Raw genomic sequence first — 22,262 nt, forward strand, 5'->3', positions numbered from 1 at the left:
GGTGATGATGGTGGTCCTAGTGATGATGGTGTTGATGATGGTGGTATTGATGGTGATGGTGATGATGGTGGTGATGATGATTACAATTTTGGTGATGACAGCGGTGATAATGTTGGTGATGTGATGAGGGTAATGATGATTCTTCACTCAATTGTCTCTTGCAGCCTCTGACCATCCACACCAAACCTTCCCACACCGAGATCCAGCCCTTTGGCTGGGTGAAGTCTCACCTTTTCTTTGATTTAATGGATGGAGAGAACTTGCTCTTTCTCCTGGCAAAAAAAGCTGGGAATTTATCATCAAAATACTGCCAGCCTGTAACTCCAGTGTTAGACACAGTATGAAATTCTGCAGGAATCAAAGTCTCTGTGAATGCTTGCCTTGTGGGGCCTCAGACATTCTGTCATGTGGTTGAGACAAATGGCCTTCAGAGGAGGCAACCTTTGGAAGATCTGTATTCTGTAGTTTTTAGCCCTGACACTGCTCTGTTGGAGCTGCCTTTGGACACTGTTGGAGACTGGCACATCACTCAGGGTGGGCTCTGGGTTCCTCGGTAGGGTTGGGGTGCAGGGGCCCTGGTTGGGACTCAATGTCAATGGTGGCATCGAACAGGATGCCTCCCGAGGAAGGAACACAGCCATGGGCAAGATCCTGGATCCGGGAAGAAGCAAGGAGCGCGGGAGCATGGGCTGTAGCGGACGCTGCCTGCATGCAGAGGGAAGACTCTAGGATGGCCAGGGACACAGGTCTGCCTGGAGAAGGAGGATTTGGGCTCCAGCCTGGGGTATCCATCCCGGGACCTCACTTCTCCCCTGAGGTCTTAAGGACGACTGGCCGCCTGGCAAACCTCTGCCTGCCTGCCCACCCAGCTCTCACTTCTGGAGTTTTGCCCTGACCCCACCTTCTGGTCCTGATGACACTTTCCCAGAAAGGGCCTGGGGATCCCTGAAGGTACCCCGCTCTGCTGAGCCCCGCAGATGTCTCCATGGTGCTGCGATCACAGTCATCCGTCCCTTTCTGTGCTCACGGTTATAGCGTGTCAGTTACATCCCAGGGCCCAGGACCTCCACCACGCTGATGGCCTTGCTGGCAAGGGCCGTTGGAGGGACTGAAGGCCGTTCTGGCTGCACCTTCATTTGTCAGCTCAAGGGCCGCCCTGCGTCTGAAGGCCATGGTTCCTCCCGTGCTCCCGTCCATCCCACCTGCTGGCGGGCGTTTGTTGTTAGTGGCCGATGGCCTCCCCCGGGTGGCACTGAGCTCAGACCCTCTGGTCTCCAGCACAGGTCAGCTTCATTGTCCGAGGGCAGGGCTGACCCGCACACCCTCCTTATGACACAGCTCATAGGTGCCAGGCTGTCCTGTCGGCAGGGCTTGTCTTGGTGAAGTCGGAAGGATTTCCCAGCAGTTGGGGGCCCTCAAGCACGATGGGGGACGCTGTGCCGTCTCCTCATGGGGAAGCGCAGGTGGTCTCAGACTCCAGGACGTGTTCTCACATGACAGCAGCACAACGGACCCAGGCCTGGTCCCACGGCCTCGGGGTCTCCTTGTTTGTCGACGTGGGGGGCCTCCTTTTGTTCGCCAGGCGCCCCCACCCCCGTCCTGAGCACACGCAGGCTTGAGGAGACGCCCAGGGCATATCCTCGGCTTGGGGGATGTGGGTGTGTCTCAGAGAGGCTGCTGGGTCCCTCGCGTTGCAACAGCATCAATAAAACACGGGGGACGGCTGGAGGGCAAGCGTCGGCGCTGTCACGCGCACCCCGGGGCCCAGGCCTCTCAGGCTTTCGAGGATTTGAAGCAAAAACTGACCTCCTGACACAAAAAGCAAAGGCGGAGGGAAGTTCTTAGTCTCCCCCAATTTTCACGCTGAAGCAGACCAGCTGGGCTATTAGGATAACAGAAGGGAAATCCACAGGCAACGTCTTCACAAGCTACAGGGTGACGCATCCCCAGGAATTCATACCATCAGGCACAGCCAGAGCCCAGGCACCAGCGAGCCCTCGGGGGCCGGCCCCCCCAGGAGGCACATCCCAAGACCTTGGGCCCAGCGAGCCTGAGATGCCCCAGGTTGAGAGGCAGCCTCAGGCCGTGGCCTTGGAGCAGGCTGACGGGGGGTGAGGGGGCTGCTGACGCCGGAGGGGTCTTCTGGGCTCCAATCTCAGGGGAGCCATTGTGGCCCGGAGCTTGGAAGGGAGAGGCGGCCAGGCCTGGTAACTAAGGGTCCCTCCAGGACAAAACGCGGACAAAAATGCCAAGAGGAGCTGGTGTGACCCTATGGGATCACACAGACATGCCCCAGAAAGGGAAGGACAGGCACCGGCGAGGGTGAGGGGCAGCGCAGACAGGCGCCAAACGCAGGGCACATTCCCACTTTGCCACAAGGAGAGGGAGTTCCAGAGCCTAGTGACCAAGAACACCGTCTCCAGCCGCCTTCTCGTCACCAGCTCTTCTCAGCCTGAGCTGCAGGAAAAGGTCGTTGTCCGGTCCCATACCGAGGAGCCGGAGAACAGTGACGTGCAGAGCAAAGGCCCCACAGCAGGGGAAGACCACGGGGCAGCTGGGACTCCGACGGAAACACCACCCTGCTACTCGGAAGGACACAATGTTTCAAAGGACACAATAGAAGCTATAAAACCACGGCGTGTATCAGGATAGACAACTCAGGGGGGAAAGAGGATGTTGGACCAAGTGAACATCTAAAAAGCACCTGAATGATGCAAGAAATTAGAAACGAAAGGGAGAAAAGTTTTAAAGAACTGAAGGATGCACCAGAAGGTGCACAGACGTGAGCAGAATAAACACCGCTGATGACGCCTGGAGGGGAAACAGCTAAGAAGGAGAGGAAAAACCAAAAGAAACTGGGAAAGAGACAAAAAGGATGTGGAAGCCAAGGGGGGCAGAAAGACAGAGGCTCTGTGGACCCGGAGAGGCCGGCGATGAGGCGCACGGCGTGGAAGGAAACAGGTACTGCGGAGCTCAGGAGGCGTCTCCTCGTAGGGAACAGATGTTCAGCCACGTCGTGAAGAGCCCGTCAGACCCGGGGCAGTCCGAGTCCCCATGATGGAGACACATACTCCGACTCCTGCAGGACAGACGCGGTGACTGAAGCAGGCCACACCACCAACTCTGCTTCCCTCTGGGAGTTCACCGCGCATCCAGCCCCCGTGGGGGCTGCCGACGAACCCACATGATGTCGGGAAAGCGAGTTTTGAAGGGAGGGAATCAAGCCTGCGCCCCGTGTTTTCCACCTGAGCTCCAACTCTGGGGAACCAAAGAGTTGAGGAGAACGTTGTGTTCTGTAAAGGGCTCAAGCTCACGGGTGCAAATGACACGGGAGAATGCACCTGCTGGTATGTACCAGTCCTGGAAGAAATGCCGGTCCCACGCCCGTCACCTGTGCACATCCCAGGAAGGCAGGTGACCCGAGCCGCGGGGCCGCCCGACAGAAGGAGCTCAGGGCTGCTGCGAAGTTCTCTCATTCAGCGCTGACCAAACCCGGGCAGGCGTTGAGGGCACAGAAGCTGCAGGGCTAGGAGCTCGCGGGGGCTGGGGGCGCAGAGACACGGACGGGGGAGGGAGGCTTCCGTGAGGGGGAAGATGCCGATTTCTTTCAAAGCAAATGAAGAAAACGAAGCTGGGCCAGGAGAGAAGTGCAGGTTAACAGACTCAGGAAGGAGACCAGCAGGGTGTGGAGCACAAAGTTGATGGGGATCCGGGTCCAGAAAACAGAGTCGCAAGAGAAACTCAAACAGAGCGAACGGGGGCATTGGGGGCGATGAGCTCACATCCGGGAATGACTGTTTGCTGCTTGTTCTCAGGTGGGATAACGATGATCTTTTAAAAATCTTCTGTTAGTCATGCATCCTGAAATATGGACACGTGGGGTTTAACGGAGATCTGGGGTTTGTTCCAAAATAGAATGGGGTGGCGGGACCAGGCATGTGCAGGGCTGGCGGGAGGCAGTGGCTGAGCCCAAAGGTGCCCGAGGGGGTGGACATCCTGCCCATAGTCTGTTCTGGACGTTGTCACACTAAAAACCTGAACCCCGGTGTGCTATGACATTGTGAGTTGAGTGGGGACGTGGGTCATTCTCATGATGTTGGGCCTTCTCCTGTGGTGGTCCAGGGGGTCCCCCCCACACTCCGACCTCTCGGCTTCACCAGGAATCACTGCTCCAGGCCTTCTGAGTCGAGCGCCCCTGCTCTTCCCCCGCACACAGCCCTTGTCTTCAGCTTCACCCTGTCCTGACACTCGCCCCTCGTCGCACACCAGCGTCTTCAGGACAGGACGTGCTCCATGTCCCAGAGTGCCACCATCGCGGCCACTGCTCCCGCTGCCCCTCCCTGTGTTCCTAGCTGAGCGCTCCTGTGACAGTCATATCCAATGTTGCCTCGCTAACCGGCTCATTATCCCAAGCCCGCGGCAAACACGTGCTCTCTCATGGCAACAAGAGAAAAAGCTGCCTCGGTTTTCACACATTTATACTCCAAGGGTTGACAGAGGAGCCAAGACTCTCGCTAACCAGCTCACGCAGAGGGAGGCGGGTCACCGCAGAGGGAGCCCAGCACTTGGCCGTGTCTCTGCGTGCCCACAGTGACACCATCCAAACTTGGGCTGTCACCACGCCGCGGGTAAGGTGGACGTGACCCGACGGGGAGGCTGCAGGAGGAGGGCCACTTTCTGGAAAGGAAGCAGGTGGTGTTCGCTGGAGAGTGTCCTCGTGCAAGACACCACGCGCTGGTCCCCTCACGCGCCCTCGGGCTCACCCGCCCAGCATCTGGCAACTCTGAGGATGTGTTTCACTCCAAAAGCTGCAGGGATTTCCGAAATCTGAACTGGAACTGCCCGTTAGCTGGTTTCAGACCATCAGTGGCTCAGTCCTGTGGGACCAACAGCAGCCGCCACCCTTCTCTGCCACGGTCAGTGGGATGGAGACGGGTCTGGGCAAGGAAATGCCCCGGATTCCATTTAAAAGGAAGAACTCTTAAGTCAGATGCTTGAAGACAAGGTGGAAATTGAAATGTCTTCTCAAGTCAAAGAGGACTTCCAGGGAGAGTTCAGTCCCGGGTCCCTGCCAGCACAGGGGACCACGCCCCGGCGGCCTGGGTAGGACGGGCACCTACCTTCCCTTGGCCTGTCCTGGCCCGGGAGACTGGGGTGCTGGAGGGAGAGAGGACACGTCTCTAGCCCCTCTTGGTGGGTTCTTCTACTTCCTGGGGAAATCCGCCCAACGTATCTTGTTTAAGGGGATCCTGTGGGCTCCGTCAGTGAAGCGTTTGACTTCGGCTCAGGTGATGATCTCAGGGTCCTGGGATCGAGCCCCACATCAGGTTCTCTGCTCAGTGGGGAGTCTGCTTCTCCCTCTCCGTCTGCCTGCTGCTCCCCCTGCTTGTGCTCTCCGTCTCAAATAAATAAATAAGGTTTTTTAAAAAAATGCTCTTATTTAAGACTCAACTGATGCTTCGCCTTCCTGACCTCCCAACGTCCACGCAGCCTCGCAGAGAATCCGCAGGCCGTGTTCTCATGGAAGGGCCACAGACGGGCCTCAGCTCCGGCATGGCTGGGGCTCTGTGGCTGCCGACACCGGTCCCTCCCCTGCAGGACAGGTACTCAGATCAAATGACGCAGAGAGCCCAGGCACAGCCAGATGTCCACGGAGGGCCTGGACCCGGTCACTGTGCCTGGGCCGGTGCGGCAGCAGAGGGTCCCTGTGCGAGGGGAGGGGCTACAGCTCAGTCACGTTCATCGTCCGCTGGGGCTCTTCAGCAGAGACCACGACTGCAAGTTCTGGGGTCCAGCACTGAGAGCCGTGATGACACAAGGGACGTGTGACAGGGATGGAGACATTCCCCTCCAGGGACCTGCCCCAGGCCCCCCCAAGCCAAAGAGGAACAGACCTGCATGGCCAGTCTAGGATGCTAGCGCTCCCTGCTGGGCCAGAGCTGCCAGAGACAGGAGATGACATCCACCTGGCCCTGTGTCCCCAGCGCCCCACATGGTGGACGGCAGCTGATGTTCACTCAATGTGTGCCTGGAAGAGAGGGTGGTCCATGGGTAGAGCCGGGGACAGGTTATGATTTGGGGACATGGCCCCATGTTTGTTCCTCTGTCCACTCTGCTTTCCCAGGGCCCCGGCCTTTCATGGAAGGCCCACGTGTCCTGGCAGGGGACGTGGGGCTCACGCTATCCCCGAAAGCTTCCAGTCCATCAGAGAGATGGAGCCACGGGAAGCTCCCAGAAGTGGACGGCCTAGACCACATGGCAGGGCCTGGGCACACGGCACTGCATACAGCAGGTGCTTAGCATTTGCTGGATTAGCGAGCTAGCTAACCTAGCTTCTCTTTCCATGTGGGAGTGTGCCCTCCTGGCCTATGTTTGGGTACCCTGCTGGCGGTCCTGGGAGGCTGGGAAGGCCCCAGCCCCCCCACTCACACCGTGTGTGGGCTCCTGGCAGCACGAAGGGGCCCCTCATAGAAGAAGATTCCACAACAGGCCCTCCTCCCACATGAGGGAAGACACCATGGCCTCATCTCAGAGTTCACGTGCCCACTGCCAGCACGCACGGTCCCCGGGGATCCCCCGCCAGCTCTCTTGGGCCCCCACTGTGTGACAGTCAGAGATGACGCCCGGGTGACAAGATCCTTGCAGGAGCAGAGATCCAGGAAGGCAAGGTCAGCTGAGAGGCTTGATGAAGGACCAGCGAGGGAACTCTGGGGGTCGGGGCCTGGAGCCGACCCGGACTGGCCCCCACCGGCTGGATTTCGGGTGCACCTCCAAGTGAGGGCTGGCAGTGTGGACGCTGCCTAGATAACTCTGCCTCCCCCCGAAAAAGGCAGGGGCAGCGGCCATGCATCTGTGGGCAGTCCAGCGTACTCCCGGGGCTCACTGTGAATGCCGACATTCTGGTCTCCCCTTTCAGAAATACGTATGTTTATAATTCTTTCTGGACAGCAAATAAATGGCAGTTTTGGTTAAAACGGTATACTGAAATCTCGTCACAACCAAGGCTTGCACATGCCATCCCCAAGGCAGCTACGACCAGGTCAGCAGCATAGGCGGCCCTGATGACCTGGGGCACAGACTCAGTACCGTTCACAAAGCCACAGGTCTCTTCACAGAACCACTGACCAACCCGACTCAGGAGCTGTGCACGAAGAACGACTTAGAAAGCAAGTGGGTGTCAACGACTGGTTCACCACGCACGGCCAAGGGGCCATGCACCGTGCCGTGTTAGGAAGTCCCCGGAGGGGGCAAGGCTCCCACACTGCTCCCGGAATGCAGACCATTCTCACTCCATAGGGTCAACTAAAGACATACTCTGGTAGCAAGTGTATTTTAAAGTCTGCCTATCTTCCAGCCTTATTCTAGAGCATTTCAAAGAAGTAACACTCTTACTTTCTCAGCAGCTAATTTTTCTGGGATCCTAGAAACCCTGTGTGTGGACGTGAACACAGCTGCTCCCCCTTGTCTCCACGGCGTGTTGCCCTCCGCTGCCCACACTCACTGGCCGTCGCTTGCCTTTGCGACCAGCAGCTTCCTGACCACAGTACGAGTGTTTCCCTCTACCCTCCGCAGCTGGCTCTCCGGGATGTGGCTCAACCTGGGGGCAGTCCTAGGGACAGCGCCCTCACGACCCCCAGACTTTAAATAAGGTTTTTTTTTTTGTCTTTTGGACGATAGTGTTGTTTTTTGGTCTAGATGGATTCTCCCAACCCTAGGTGCCCCAACGTGGGGTGTGGAACTGTCACGGGGCAGGTCTCAACCCCGTGACCCAGCCTTGTCCAGAGGACCTGCTTGGAGTGTGCCTTGGCCCCCGTGGTTTGCCAGGAGAAGAATACTCAGGCCATATTTGGAGCAAGTAGACCAAGGACAAGGTACTTTCTGCTGATTCTATGCTCTGGTCACCTCTAGCTCACACTGCGTCCGACCCCAAGGAAACACTCCACGCGACACGACAGCTTCATGGGGTAAGGTCAACTTTCACACTTGTATCCAAAGGGTCCCCCAAACTCCCCAACTACAAAACCTACAAGCTTAGAAACAAACACTATTCCAAGCCAAGAGATTGTTTTGGTCACCCACAGGACAAGGAATCTACGCCAAGGCCGTGGGGCCCGTCATCCCTGAAGGAGCCAGGCCCCCCTGCCGTGCTCTAGGGTGCCATTCCGTAGAAGGCGTCTCCCAGCCTATCCACCGGCGAAGATGGGCGCCTCCTGGAAAGGCTGGAGGCCACACGCGTCGTGGACAACTTCTTCTCTGATATGTTTTGCAGATCATTTCCTTCTGAATTTTCGACTAAATGCCTCCCTTTTGCTGACTCCCTATAATAGTTCAGTTCAGTTATTTGAAGTAAGTCCTAAGTCCTTAAAACAGACAGCCCGTTGGGGAAGCAGGTCTGAACTAAGACAAGACCACGCATCAGAACGCCGCAGCTCCTGCGGGCGCCAAGGAAGCACAGGATGACACCATCGATTTTCCGCTCCCAGGGAGGACGGAGGATGGTGTATCAGGACCGCGGTCCACCAGACAGTCAACAACCAGCTACTTGAGAGGCACTCACCTGCTCGTTTAAACGTTTTAGTAATGCGAAAGCTTGTCCTCATGACGTATTGTCTTCCCAGGGAATTTCGGGGAAAGAGTCACTCAGACCTGAGCGACCGATCAGCTGATGGAACCCCATTGCGGAAGGGTGTGCACAGCAGATGGGAGTCGGGCGAGGGTTCCAGAGGGACACAGGAGCAGGAGGCCACGTCTGGAGCAAGCATGTGGCTTCTTCCCTTTCTTCTCCTATGTGGCTGCCAGTGAGCGGGACAGCGTGGGAAGACGTGGCAGCTTCTGGATGAGGAGGCAGTTCTGTTATTTATGCAGACAGGTGGGCCCTCAGGGACGGACTTCAGCCCATCCTCTGGAGGCCTGTTCTCCTACTGTATACTACTGTATACTACTGTATACACCAGAACCCGTATACCAGAAACACACAGAGGCTGTCAGGGGCTTGCAAAAGCCTGAACAGATGGACAACAACCTTCTTGAAGACAGACAGACACGCGGGGCTGGTGCAGGTGGGGTGACCACCTGGGGCAATCAGCTCTGAGCGAGGGACACGCAGACACGGCCGGGGAGAGCCTGCAGGGCAAACACAACAGGTGGTCGATGCGAATGGCTCCAAGATGAAGGAGTGGCCGGTGGAGCGTTCTAGGTCCCCAGTCCAGCTGCATCCCCACGCAGAGGGGACATTTCCTCCTGGGATCCGGGGAGAGCAGAGCTACCTGGACGGCGGAACCCGCAGCTTGGGACGGACGCACGGGTGGAGAGCAGGGAGGTCAGAGTCCTCGGGGTCGGGTCCAAGGCTGCTGTTTAATCCCGGACAGCCCTCGGATGATTAACAGCAAAATTAATGTTCTGACGTTTCTTAAATGCCAACTGATCAGAATTCAAGGCCAGACCCTTGGGAGAGTGAGAGAAAGCAGGCTGTGTAGACAGATGGCCCAGCCACTCCGACTCCTGGCCAGCCTCTCCTCCCTCGTGAGCTCCACGTCGTCACCCAGAGGCTGGAGTTCCCAACACCCGGTGCCTTGGGAAGGGCGTCTTGTTCCCAACAGTCTACGTGAATTTAACCAGACAGATGGAGACCAGCGTGGCCGATACCCGTGGTTGGACATAAAGGCATGATACTTCACTCCCTTTCCCAGAGCCCTTGGCCCATCAAAGCACTCAACATCCAAACTCTGGGCGCCTGCAAGCGTCCTTTGATGCCCAAGGTGACTTTCCAAGGAGAAGGTGGGACACGGCGGGGGGTGCTCACTCTCGCACCACAGGGAACCTTGTGCCCAGGCAACTGCAGTGTGGGTCCCTGTCGCCCCAGGTAGGAGAGCCCCCTCCCTGGACCGGGACAGCTCCCCTGTCTAGGGGACGACAGTGCTCACCCATCCTGGAATTGTTTCTGGAAAGTTCTGTGGTGTCTGTTTGTTATCCGTTAAAATTACAATATGCCCAAGCGGTGGTCAGAGGAATGATTTTTGGAGGGGTGCATGGCAGGGAAAGGCCCAATGGCACCGAAATGAAGGGGCTTGAAGCTGGTCAGGGAGAGCGCTGCAGGTTGGTGCCTCCTACCCCGTCCGCCCGCCACAGAGGAGAGTCCCGGCCTGACTGCTGTCCGGTGCCAGGGCCCACCGCCCGCTGCCGGCTCTCTCCCTCCCTCGCCCCTGCCATCTGCTGCCAGGAGGCTCCCATGAGGGCTGAGGAGGCTGGGATGGATTCTCCTCCCTTCCTGTGGGCAGGTGTCCCTTCTTCTAAGAAACAATTTTTTTGGTAGAAATAATACTGAAGCTGTATTTTTAAGACTTTACACAGCATAGGCTTAAAGAATCATCGGGGACATGGGGTGCTGGGGGGCCGAGTCGGTGGGGTGCGCCACTCCTGACCTCAGCCTGGTGAGCCGGAGCCCCATGTTGGGCAGAGAGATGACTGAAAAATAAGACCCTTAAAAATCTTTAAAAAAAAACAAAACAAACAAACAAAAAACAAAGAATAATCAAGGGCGTAAAAATGATGACCGCACAGTAGTTTTAACCAGAAATCGTCATAAATCAATGATGTGAGGTTCGTTTTCCTCACATACACAGGGCGGTTGTTCTTTACAACGATCCCATTTTCCATTTGTGATGCTGTTTAGGCAAACACAGTTTTTACAAGTTGGTGCTGGAATCCTGGCCGACACCGTCCCCACAACCCTCCACACCGCACAGCCCGCCGACCAACCACCTGCCTGCGGCCCGTCGTGGCGGCCGTCCTTGCGCTGCGCCTGCCGTGGACAGAGTCCTGTGGATCCCCTGACTTTCGGTGGGAGGCTCTGTTCTACTGAGCAGAGAGGTCTGGGCTCCGGCAACTCCTGCCTCCTGAATGGGCTCGGGATTCTAAGGCACTTTTTTTTTTTTTTTAAAGATTTATTTATTTAATTGGGAGAGCGTGCATGTGTGTGAGCCAGGGGAGGGGCAGAGGCGGAAGGAGAGTCTCAAGCAAACTCCGGCTGAGTGTGGAGCCCAACCAGGACTCCGTCTCATCAGGACCTTGAGATCATGACCTGAGATCACGACCCTGAGATCGCGACCCTGAGATCACGATCCAGAGATCAGGACCTGAGATCATCACCTGAGTTCACAACCCTGAGATTGTGACCCTGAGATCATGACCCGAGATCATGACCTGCGTTCATGACCCTGAGATCATGCCCCGAGATCATGACCTGAGATCACGACCTGAGATCATGACCCTGGGATCACAACCTGAGCCAAAACCAAGTTGGACGCTTAACCGACCGCGCCCCCCAGATGCCCACACACCCAGAGCACTGACGCCCCTGACACAGGCACGTGGCCCCTGCTACAGGCCTAGGCCACCTGTGAGAGGACCGATACGGGGGCTGCAGGTCGTGGCTGCATGTGCCTGCTGGGCTATGGGGAAGGCCAGGCTCTGGCCGGACAGCGGGCACCCCCTGAACTCAGAAGTGGCCCACGACTCTCTTTTCACAGGTGGCCTTTTAGATCCCCCAGCTTCCCTGCCAGAGGCAGTGGCCCAGCAACCCTGCCATGCCTTCTGCCGCCTTCCCGGGAGACACACAGACACTGAATTTCACCCCTTTGTGTGGGACTCAGGAGGAAAGGAGCCACAGACCGGGGCCTGCGGGAGGGGCTGACAGCGGGTCTTCGGGCCACGGGTGCTGCCGCCACAGCCAGAGGGTGACACGCGTGGAGGCTGGGCATGCACGGAGTGTGCCCGCAGTCACACGGCACCCCTTCCCCTTTCACCTGTCACCTCAGGCTGCCACTGGGAGCTCCTGCAACCTCGTGCACACCGGAAACCTGAGGTCGGGGTGAATGACTTTGTCCGACATCACCAAGTGAGCAGAAGGCACCCGAGTCCGACCCAAGATCTGCAGGACACGCAAACCCACGCCCTCACCCAACACACGGCACCTGAGGCACCCAGCGGGCTCCGTGCGTGTCTTCAGGGCTCAGAGGCCAGGCCGGACAGGGCACATGGGCCCTGGGGAGGGCTGGTGCAGGCCAGACGCTGTCCAGTGTCCTCGGTGCCTAGAGCCACCATGACTCCTGCCCACTAAGGCACGGGGCACCCAGAGCCGTCACTGAAACAGAACCTAAGACCCTCCCACCCTCTGCTTACTGGTTAAATCTGCTCTTTGCTCAGTCATGAAAGTCAAAATGATCCTTTTTTTTCTTTCTATGCTGCCTGTGACAGAAAAACGTGGGAGCCCAAGGCCTTATCACCTACCGGTTCCTCTTGGTCCTCAGGTTCCGGTCTCCCCTGCCGTCCTCAGACTGAGACCCGTCGCTGTGGTCGGCTGGAAGAAAATCAGGTTAACGAGGTTGGATCGTCTGCGCCCATCACTCTGGCAAACCACCAAGACGCACTCCCTTTTAAACAGAGTCATCTGGGAACGAGGGTCACCGAGACCAAGCCCTGTCAGCAGCTTCTCGGGGCACTCCTTGTACGCTCCGGCAGAAGAGCAAGCGGCTGCCCTTCTGAGCAGGGGAGGCCTGTAGAAGCCACCTGATCATCCAGCAAAGCCAGGGGATTCTATGCTGCCTGCGACAGAAAAACGTGGGAGCCCAAGGCCTTATCACCTACCGGTTCCTCTTGGTCCTCAGGTTCCGGTCTCCCCTGCCGTCCTCAGACTGAGACCCGTCGCTGTGGTCGGCTGGAAGAAAATCAGGTTAACGAGGTTGGATCGTCTGCGCCCATCACTCTGGCAAACCACCAAGACGCACTCCCTTTTAAACAGAGTCATCTGGGAACGAGGGTCACCGAGACCAAGCCCTGTCAGCAGCTTCTCGGGGCACTCCTTGTACGCTCCGGCAGAAGAGCAAGCGGCTGCCCTTCTGAGCAGGGGAGGCCTGTAGAAGCCACCTGATCATCCAGCAAAGCCAGGGGACAGAGAATCGGCAGTGGGCATCTCCCAGCCCCTCTGTGGGCACCTGGGGACGCAGGCCCTGGCGGAGACCTTCTATGTCACGTGTGCCTTCATGTGCTCACAAGCGGACCAAGACCCCTGTCCCTCCCTCTGTCCGCTGCCTTCCCCTCCCCTGCACACGGCATGGACTTCACTCCGGACCACGTGTCTACTTCCAGAACCCAAACTGATTTTGACGACAGGTCCCCTATTTACATCCTGAGGAGACTGGTCTGGTAAATATTTGATGAGATTTGAAATGGAAAATAAAAAGGGGCTTCAGCATTTCATATTTGTCTCCAAAAGGGAGAGGAAACGCGAGGCTCAACCTGGCTCTGGAACGTTACTACTTCAGTCCTGACACACGGATGGGTCCACACGCTCCCCGGAACGTTACTACTTCAGTCCTGACACACGGATGGGTCCACATACTCCCCCACAACACACTGCTTTCGAGCCCGCTTCTCGCTCTGCATCCATCACGCCCAGGGGACCACTGTCCCATGCTCCCGTCCCTGGCATGCAGAGGTGCGGGGGACTGGGCTCTGCAGGGCATTTCCAGGTCCCCACGTCCCCCGGACCACCAGCTCCCTCGGCCCCACCTTCCTGAAGAGGCCCCACCAGGACAACACTGCCCACCGCCTCAGAGAGCGCCGTGTTTGGAACCCAGCGAAGCCTTCAATCCCGTCCACTCTTAGTTTGCTTCCAGTGTTCAGCGTGGGGCTGGCCGCAGAAGGAGAGAGTCGGGCTCTGGAAGCCTGCGTCTGTCCCAGCCCACCCCTCATCCCGGTTCTGGGGCCCCTCCCACCCATGAGCACCCATGCCACGCCGTGTGTACTCCACTGTCCTGGGATGCAGGGTGACACGAACGGGACTGAGAACTGGCCCCAGGAGTGTCCCACTCCGGAAGATGCTGGCCCAGGAAGGGCCTCATGGACAGGGACCCTGCGCACATGAGCTTGGAGTGGAGTGGGGCTCCCTGTGCGACAGGTGTGCGTGCTTGGGGGAGGGGCGGGCATTCGGGACGTCAGCTCCGGGAAGGCTGGTGTCCACACCTTAGTGGCACCTTCAGGACGCCTCACGCACCAGCAACACCCGGGCTGTCCTGTGAGCTGGAGTGAGGATGCTCGGCAGGTGCCAGGATCAGCGCTGACAGGTCCCGGGTGTGACCCCCAAAACTGTCTCCAGACATTGCTAAACGCCCCTCCAGGGGACAGAAGCCCCCTCCTCACTGAGAACCACAGGAAAGAACCCCTGTGAGAAATGAGCTCACTTGGGGCCAAGCTCACCTTCTTGACTCTCCACACGCTCTTCCCACGGGGCCCCTCTGGGACGCCAGCATCAGTCCCTTCTTGGCTTCTGACCCCGAAGCCCAGGAGGCAGGCTCACCTCCCTGCTCCGCCCAGCTCTCCCCTCCTGGCCTCCCTGCCCCAGCCTCCAGGCCCACTGCAGCCCTGCACTTATGACCCCAGGCCTGGATGCTGGTCCCTCTGGCCCTGCACGCGCTGGCCTCCCACACGGGCTCTGCCTCAGACGGGACGTCCCCACCCAGCGCCTGCAGACGCGCTCTCCCGGCTTGCTGAAACCCGTGACACTTGCCGCAGATGAGCCACTCATGTGAAAGTTGCCTGTGCCGCGACCTCTGAGAGTGATGTTTCCGAAACCGTGGGAAGAAGAGGCACCTTGGCTCCTTCCAAGGCGCAGAAGACAGAAAGACCCCCAAGACTCTGGCTGCCCTTGGCAAAGAGAGGGGCAAGGCAGGGGTGCTGTCCTAGCTGGGCAAGCGCCCCCGGGAACCTCTCCTCCCATGGCTGGGTCAGAAGCGGCCCGAGGTGGGAGAGCTGGGGCAGCGGACCCGGGGGCACAGCCGTGGGCACTGGGACGAGAGGCCAAGCAGCAGGGCTTTTCCGGGTGCTCTCCTGTGCCGGCAGGCGTGCTTCCGAGTCTCACGTCCCAGCCAGGACCGCAAGGGCAACAATCCGACTAGACTCTGACTCCCACAGCCTGGAGGCAGCGCTGGGCCCCCGAGACCTGGGCACCCCGACTTCTGACTGACCGGCTGGAAACCGTGCTAGAACAGTCCGCAGAACACAGAACACAGCACACACTCCGTTTACCGGCTCGGAACTGTGATTGGGCAGCTACGTGCACCTCCTCCCTCCTCCCTCCCCCGGCTCCCTGCTTCCTCCCCCACTGCTTCCTGCTCCCTTCCCCCTCCTCCCGGCACAGGCAGGCCCACAGCAGGTGGCAGAGACAAGAGGGGCGTCAGCCTGCACTGGGGGACGTGAGGGAATCACACTGGGTAGATCCAGACCCCACACTGTGACTCCGCGGACCCCACTAGCTGGGAGCCCCCTGACACCCAAATCGGCCTCTGCGTTCTTTACTTGTGGCAGGTCATCACCAACCTGTGAAAAAGTGCAGAATGAGAGTTAGGCCTGAGCAGAGCCGGGCAGAGTTCTACACAGCCCAGAGAGGGGGCAGAAGCCTTGGGAGAGGTCGCTAGGTCAGGGGGCCAGCGGGACCCCAGGGTCAGTTACCCTGAGGGACGAGCTGCCTGGTCACCTAGAAACGCTGCACTGACGGTGATCCCCTGCCCCCGAGGCTCACTGAGAGCTTGCCCAGGCTCCTCCCCGTCCCTGAGCCCCACAAGACACGGGGCTCCAGGGCGGGTCCCCCTACCCTGCTGCCTGGGCTACAGCGTGAGCGACCCTGCATCAGTAAGTCTCCTGGCCACTGGTCTGGGGACTCACATTGATCTGTCCAACTGTGGCCTCTCCTCCTGACCCACAACACGGCTGTCACTTCCTGTCACTGCCCGTGGGCCGTCTGCTTGTGGTTGGGGCCGGGGTCCCGCCCAGGGCTGGTCAGTCCAGCCTCCAAGTACACGGTGATTGATCTGGAAGGGAACTGCTGTCCTCCTCCCTCCCCATCCTCCCTCACTCCTGGATCACAGCGGAGCAGACAACTCGAAGCATTAGGTTCTGGGAGAAACCACTTGGAAAATGCTCTCCCAGTCTCTCCTGTCCCACAGCGGCATGTGGCCCAAAGGCACAGAAGGGACACAGCCCCGGGATCGGCGCTCACTCAGTGGCACATCTGAAACCCGGAGGGGCCCGCCATCTGGCCACTGGGCTGCAGCAGAGGAGGGCTGAGTGTCACAGGGCATTGTGGAGTCCCCGCGGGGCCCAGGCACCTGGCCGGCCCCTTCGAACCCCGCTGCCTGGTGGCTTCTGCTGGAGCACATCAGCTCCCCGCAGGCGGCTTCCAGGACGGATGGCCTGTGTGTCTCCATTCGTTGCTGGGTCCAGGGTCCTGCACCAGTCACTGTGCAAAGAGGCGGCATGGGCCAGGGGCTGATGGGTGTTGTGGAGCATGGAATGCGGGTCCCGTGGGAAGGTCAGGGTCCCGCCCAAACAGCTGGGACGGGGGAACTCTGCATGGGGGTCCTCTCCTCAACCCAATTCTTGGGACAGGTGATGCCAACCGTGGGCTGTGGACAGGCGCCAGGGACGTTGTCAGCTGAGCCTGGACACCTGGTCCCACTGTGGCTCTGAGACTTGTGTGCTCTCCCTGGGCAAATACAGCTTGGGAAAGCCAGCCTCTCTCAAGCCACAGCTGTGTTTACTCACAGGGACGGTTTTATGTCCTACTTGCAAAATGAACATTATTACCAATGCACACTCGTCTTGAATATAAATGACTAAAATGTTTACAGAGAAACTGAGGCCAAGTGACGTCTATGCCACCTCTGCGGCAGGTTGGGGACAAAGTGGCTGAGAGGACAAGGCTGCCCGCCCTGACCATGGGTGTGTCAGGCACAGGGAGCAAAACGCTTTCCAGAAGCGCGTTCTTACCACAGGCTCATGGCTCAGGAGAAGCCCGGTAAGGCTGTCCCTCCTCAGATGCGGACTCTGACCCACCCCCACACACTGGAGAGAAATGGGACCTTGGGCAAGTTAATTAATCCATCTCCTTTAATTCCCTCTTCTATAAATGGGTATAAAGCCGGTGGGTTGCAGAATGATGGCCCCCAGGATGGCCGTGGCCGGTCACTGCACCTGTGAACATATCAGGTTCTACGGCAAAGAGGGATCGAGATGGCCAGCGGCTGACCTGGGGACAGAGAGTGACCTGCGCCACCCAGGTGAGCCCGGTGTAATCATAAGGACCCTTCTTCCCAGGGGAGGAGGAAGGCAGGAGAGTTGCCAGAAAGATCTGAGTCACCGTTCTGCTGTCCCTGCAGGGGGGCAAGGAGCCCGGAGCGGCAGAAACCAGGCAGCCAGGAAACACGGCTTCGCCATCTCCACCGGGATTCGCGCGGCACAGCAAGCAGACGTGGGGCGAAGCCACGGAGTCTGTGATCACGTAGTTCACGCGGGGCCCCGCCTCGTGAGGCCGAGCTGAGCGGAAGTGACCAGGCTCCGCGCCGCACCTTCCCGGCAGAGCTCCCTCCCCTCCCCCCTTCGCGGGACTGAAGGGTCAGGCCGGGCTTCCCAGTGCCCTTCAGCTCAGCGGGCATTTACTCCGAACCCACAGCAGAGCTTCTAGACCCAGAAAAAATCTGGATGCACGCAAGATAATTAGGAAATAATTCAGGTCTTTGTCTGAGTCCCTCAGCAACGCTAACAGAATGAAGAGGGGACTTTTCCCTTCTCTGTTGAGTCATGAGTGGCTTAGCACGTTTGTAGCCTGTCCCACGAGGCAGTCACAGCACCAGCGCCCCCAACACCGTGCCGTGTGTCCCCTGCACGCAGACACACGTCGAGAGCCCGGAGCCCCGGCATGCGGCCGCTCTTGGGTAAAATTCAATTACTTCATTTGCCTCTTGAAAAATAACTGGTATCAACCGGAATGCGTAATTGTCCTATTTCAGACTAGAAACAGGTATTAATATATTCAAATCTGTAGTGACTCGGAGTTGAGCAAAATGTGAAAAACAAAATTCTACACCAAGAACAATTTCCCCTGGAGCCGGTTCTCGAAATAATCAGGGTCAAATCATTTGATGAGTCACGATGGATGAAGAGCCAGGGAAAAATGTCACCTGCCGAAGGCTGGAGGTCATCAACTCTGCCCACTAATCGCTAATTAGTCCTCCAGAAATACCTCCTGCCCTAATTGTCTGGCAGCAAACGCAACAGTTTGGGTGGGTGGATCTTAGAAAATTAGAAATTATTCCTGGAAATGTCAATTCTACCCCACAACAAGAAGTCGGGAGTTGCAGTCATTTGCATATCTTTAAGATTCTGGTTAAAAACCACAACACTCCTTTAAGAAAGCCTTGTCCTCTTTTTACAAGAAGAAGCAAGGTTAAAACTTGTTTTGTAACTGCACATAACGATATCAGTATATCTATCTCGGTAGAGTAGTTAGGGGCGTTGTGATAAGTTAATGGAAGACGAGTGTCTGATGTAGCAAATCTCAATTAATCCGATATTTCGGTTGTGGTTGTGTTGTTGGACTTCAGCCTCAATTCTACTTTTCCTGAGTACAGTGAGTGAGATGGAACGCTGATCTGTGACCCGGGTAATTTAGATCCTGCTGTTAAATTAATTAAACAAGAGGCCATTAGGCTGCCAGGGCTCTGAGGCCTGGGAGGTCCACTTAAGCAAACTGAAATCAAGGCCCGTGAATGTCTCAGGGCTGCAGCATCACTCACGATGCTGAGGACGGCCAGTCGCAGACCGCCAAGGCGGCTTGAAGCTACGGCCAATCCCACCTTCTCTGCCCTCCCTCCCCGGTTCCCATCAGCGCCAGATGCGTGTCCGATGCGGCCCTGCTCCACGGGAACCCGGTTTCTGCACAAACAAACTCTTGTAGCGTTTCATACACCTCGGTTTATCCTCCACCTGCCCTCCACCCCAGTCCTCCCCTGCCCTGATATGGCGGGAGGCTCAGTGCCGAGTTCTGCCAACGCCCCTCTGTCTCTCCTAGACCTGGTGTCACTGGGTCCAAAGGACAGAAGCCACAGGGCAGCCGTGCACCGCCTTAATGAGGTCCTTTCTCATGCCTGCCACTGCTTTGGGGAAAAAAAGAGGGAAGGAGGGAAAGAGGGAGGAGGGAGGGACGAAGGGAGGAAGGGAGGGAGGGAAGAACAGCACCCAGTTATCTACGGTGCGAGCTAAGGAAACGCTGCATTATTTGTCTTTGACCAACCAAACCCACTCCCAGCTGCAGCAACTGCCCTTCGGCCAGTCTCGTGGGACTGGAGGGTCTTGTGAGGCCGAGGGGGGCCGTGTTCGGCTGCCGGTGAGTTGGGCCTTGGGAGATTGTTTTCTATGAGGATTTGTTTTCAACCTTTCAACGACACATCCCTTTTAAAAATGGACGCTACCCTCAACCATTCTCTTACACCGTACACAAAGATAAACTCGAAGTGGGTAAAAGACCTCAACGTGAGACAGGAATCCATCAGAATCCTAGAGGAGAATATAGGCAGTAACCTCTTCAATATCAGCCACAGCAACTTCTTCCAAGATATGTCTCCAAAGGCAAAGGAAACAGAAGTGAAAATGAACTTTTGGGACTTCATCAAGATCAAAAGCTTCTGCGCAGCAAAGGAAACAGTCAACAAAACAAAGAGGCAACCCACGGAATGGGAGAAGATATTTGCAAATGACAGTACAGACAAAAGGCTGATATCCAGGACCTATAAAGAACTCCTCAAACTCAACACACACAAAACAGACAATCATGTCAAAAAATGGGCAGAAGATATGAACAGACACTTCTCCAATGAAGACATACAAACGGCTATCAGACACATGAAAAAATGTTCATCCTCACTAGCCATCAGGGAGATTCAAATTAAAACCACATTGAGATACCACCTTACACCACTTAGAATGGCCAAAATTAGCAAGACAGGAAACAACATGTGTTGGAGGGGATGTGGAGAAAGGGGAACCCTCTTACACTGTTGGTGGGAATGCAAGTTGGTGCAGCCACTTTGGAGAACAGTGTGGAGATTCCTCAAGAAATTAAAAATAGAGCTTCCCTATGACCCTGCAATTGCACTACTGGGTTTTTACCCCAAAGATACAGATGTAGTGAAAAGAAGGGCCATCTGTACCCCAATGTTTATAGCAGCAATGGCCACGGTCGCCAAACTGTGGAAAGAACCAAGATGCCCTTCAACGGACGAATGCATAAGGAAGATGTGGTCCATATACACGATGGAGTATGATGCCTCCGTCAGAAAGGATGAATACCCAACTTTTGTAGCAACATGGACGGGACTGGAAGAGATTATGCTGAGTGAAATAAGTCAAGCAGAGAGAGTCAATTATCATATGGTTTCACTTATTTGTGGAGCATAAGAAATAGCATGGAGGACAAGGGGAGATGAAGAGGAGAAGGGAGTTGAGGGAAATTGGAAGGGGAGGTGAACCATGAGAGACTATGGGCTCTGAAAAACAATCTGAGGGGTCTGAAGGGGCAGGTGGTGGGAGGTTGGGGGAACCAGGTGGTGGGTATTGGAGAGGACATGGATTGCATGGAGCACTGGGTGTGGTGCAAAAACAATGAATTCTATTATGCTGAAAAGAAATTTAAAAAAATAACAAAAAAAATAATAAATAAAAAATAAAAATGGACGCCGCCCGCTCAGAGGAGGAGACAGAACCACAAACCAGTGCTTCCTGTCCCTGCGCGCAGCTGCGTTTCCACAGATGCAATTACATATGCTCCTAAGACACCTCCTGTCCCAGCGGGGCTGCCCCGGGCTCACTGGAGAACGTTCTCGTCATCTTAGGTGAAACGAGCGGATGAAACCTGCGTCCCCCAGTCCCAACACACCGCGCCCGCGTTGAACAGCACCGTTCTCCAGGCTCCTGGCGTGGTTAAAAATGTTTAGAAAACTTTTCAAACACTGTTCTCTAAAGTTCCAGTTGACTGCCTCCGCCTTTGACTGAAACCGTGGGTAGATACTGTCGTACGTTGGCTGTCTATCATGAGAATAAAAAACATCATTGCAAACTCAATAAAACACCCCGTAAAAATAAAACAAATCCCTCTTTCGAGGGGTCAAGATCCAGTTTCCTGGCCTCTCAGGCACATGTGCGCCTCTCGGGCGGGAGGCAGCTCCTGAGTTTCCAGGCGAAGCCAATGCTTGTTCAACCCGCGGGCCTGGCGAATGGGCTTTCCCAAACCGCAGTAATAGAAAACACATCACATCTGATCGGAAAGGACCCTTGCCGGAAACGCTAACCGTTCTTCTCCGACTCCGGGGAAGCGGGATTTCCACGGTTGTTTGCAGACACGGCGACGTCTCCGCCAGGTGCCCGTCCCCTCCCCGCCAACACCTGCCTTCCCGGGAAGTCAAGCGCCCTTGGAATAAACAAGGGACGGGTCCCGTTCGCAGCTCGGACGGGAAGTGTGAGGGAGAAGGAAACGCGCTCCTGTCCGCACACGGGGTCTCCCAAGTGGAGTTCACGAACCATATGGAATAAAGAGTAAACCCTGGCTAATGACCGGGGCGGGGGGCTTCAGGAAGCCGAGGACTGAGAACGCCTCCTCTGAGTTAACCGCTTCACGACAGGCGGACGGAAAGCCCCAGCCACCCTGGAAGAAAATGTCTCCGGCAGAAAGTGCCGCAAAACCTCAGTGACTACATTCTCAAATAGCGACCAGAGCGCTTTAGAAGTCGGCTTCCGGCCCAGCCAGGAGACCCCCCGCGTCCCCGCCCGAGGGTGAGGGATGCGCGGCGTCAGCGCGTGGGGACGGTCGCCCGCGGCCGCTGCTCATTACGTGTCGGCGCCTCCAGCTTGCGTTTGTGGGGTGGGTCCTCGATGATCCTGTCCAGGTCCCCGCGGCTCTTCAGGTCCACAGGCTTCTCCCACACGGACAGCTGCATCGTCGGGTTGAAGAAGAAAACCCGGTCATCGCCCGTCCAGACCACGCACCTGTTTGAGTGGAAAACTCGCCTCAGTTCCCCGCGAAGACATTGAATTTAGAAATCAGCGGCGTGCGACCCGACCCAGAAACCCCTGGGGCCCGAAATTCTCACCTTGGCAAAGGTTATTCTGTCCCATCTAAGTCATAATGGCCGTGTCTGGCTTTCTGGGGGGTTTCACAGAGCTTCTCCTATTTCCCACTCAACTAACGGGTAAATACTCTCCTGACTGTCCTTCTGTGGGTTAAGGACAGCAGAGCTGAGCAAAGCAGGCAGCTGGACGTGGCCCTGGGGGTCCAAGCTCGTCCTGGCACACCAGCTGCCTCCGTGTGACCCTGCACTCTGGGGACCTCTGGCCGCCCACAGGGGGCCACGTTATTTGGAGGGGCTTCCCGGTAC

General features: G+C 56.9%; 1 protein-coding gene across 1 annotated transcript in view; it reads right to left on the reverse strand.

The window, feature by feature from the left end:
* LOC111144808 (transcription elongation regulator 1 like) overlaps positions 1–22,262 on the reverse strand; it is a 179,939-nt gene that overhangs the window by 22,084 nt on the left and 135,593 nt on the right. The window contains exons 7-8 of the mRNA XM_022499294.1: positions 21,719–21,873; positions 12,646–12,715 (exon numbers count right to left, since the gene is read on the reverse strand). Of these exons, the coding sequence (XP_022355002.1) occupies positions 12,646–12,715; positions 21,719–21,873 (225 nt within the window). The remainder of the gene's footprint in view (positions 1–12,645; positions 12,716–21,718; positions 21,874–22,262) is intronic.

The sequence above is a fragment of the Enhydra lutris genome, unplaced genomic scaffold (assembly GCF_002288905.1).
Source record: "Enhydra lutris kenyoni isolate GAN:26980312 unplaced genomic scaffold, ASM228890v2 scaffoldscaffold12, whole genome shotgun sequence".
NCBI classification, from domain to species: Eukaryota; Metazoa; Chordata; class Mammalia; order Carnivora; family Mustelidae; genus Enhydra; species Enhydra lutris.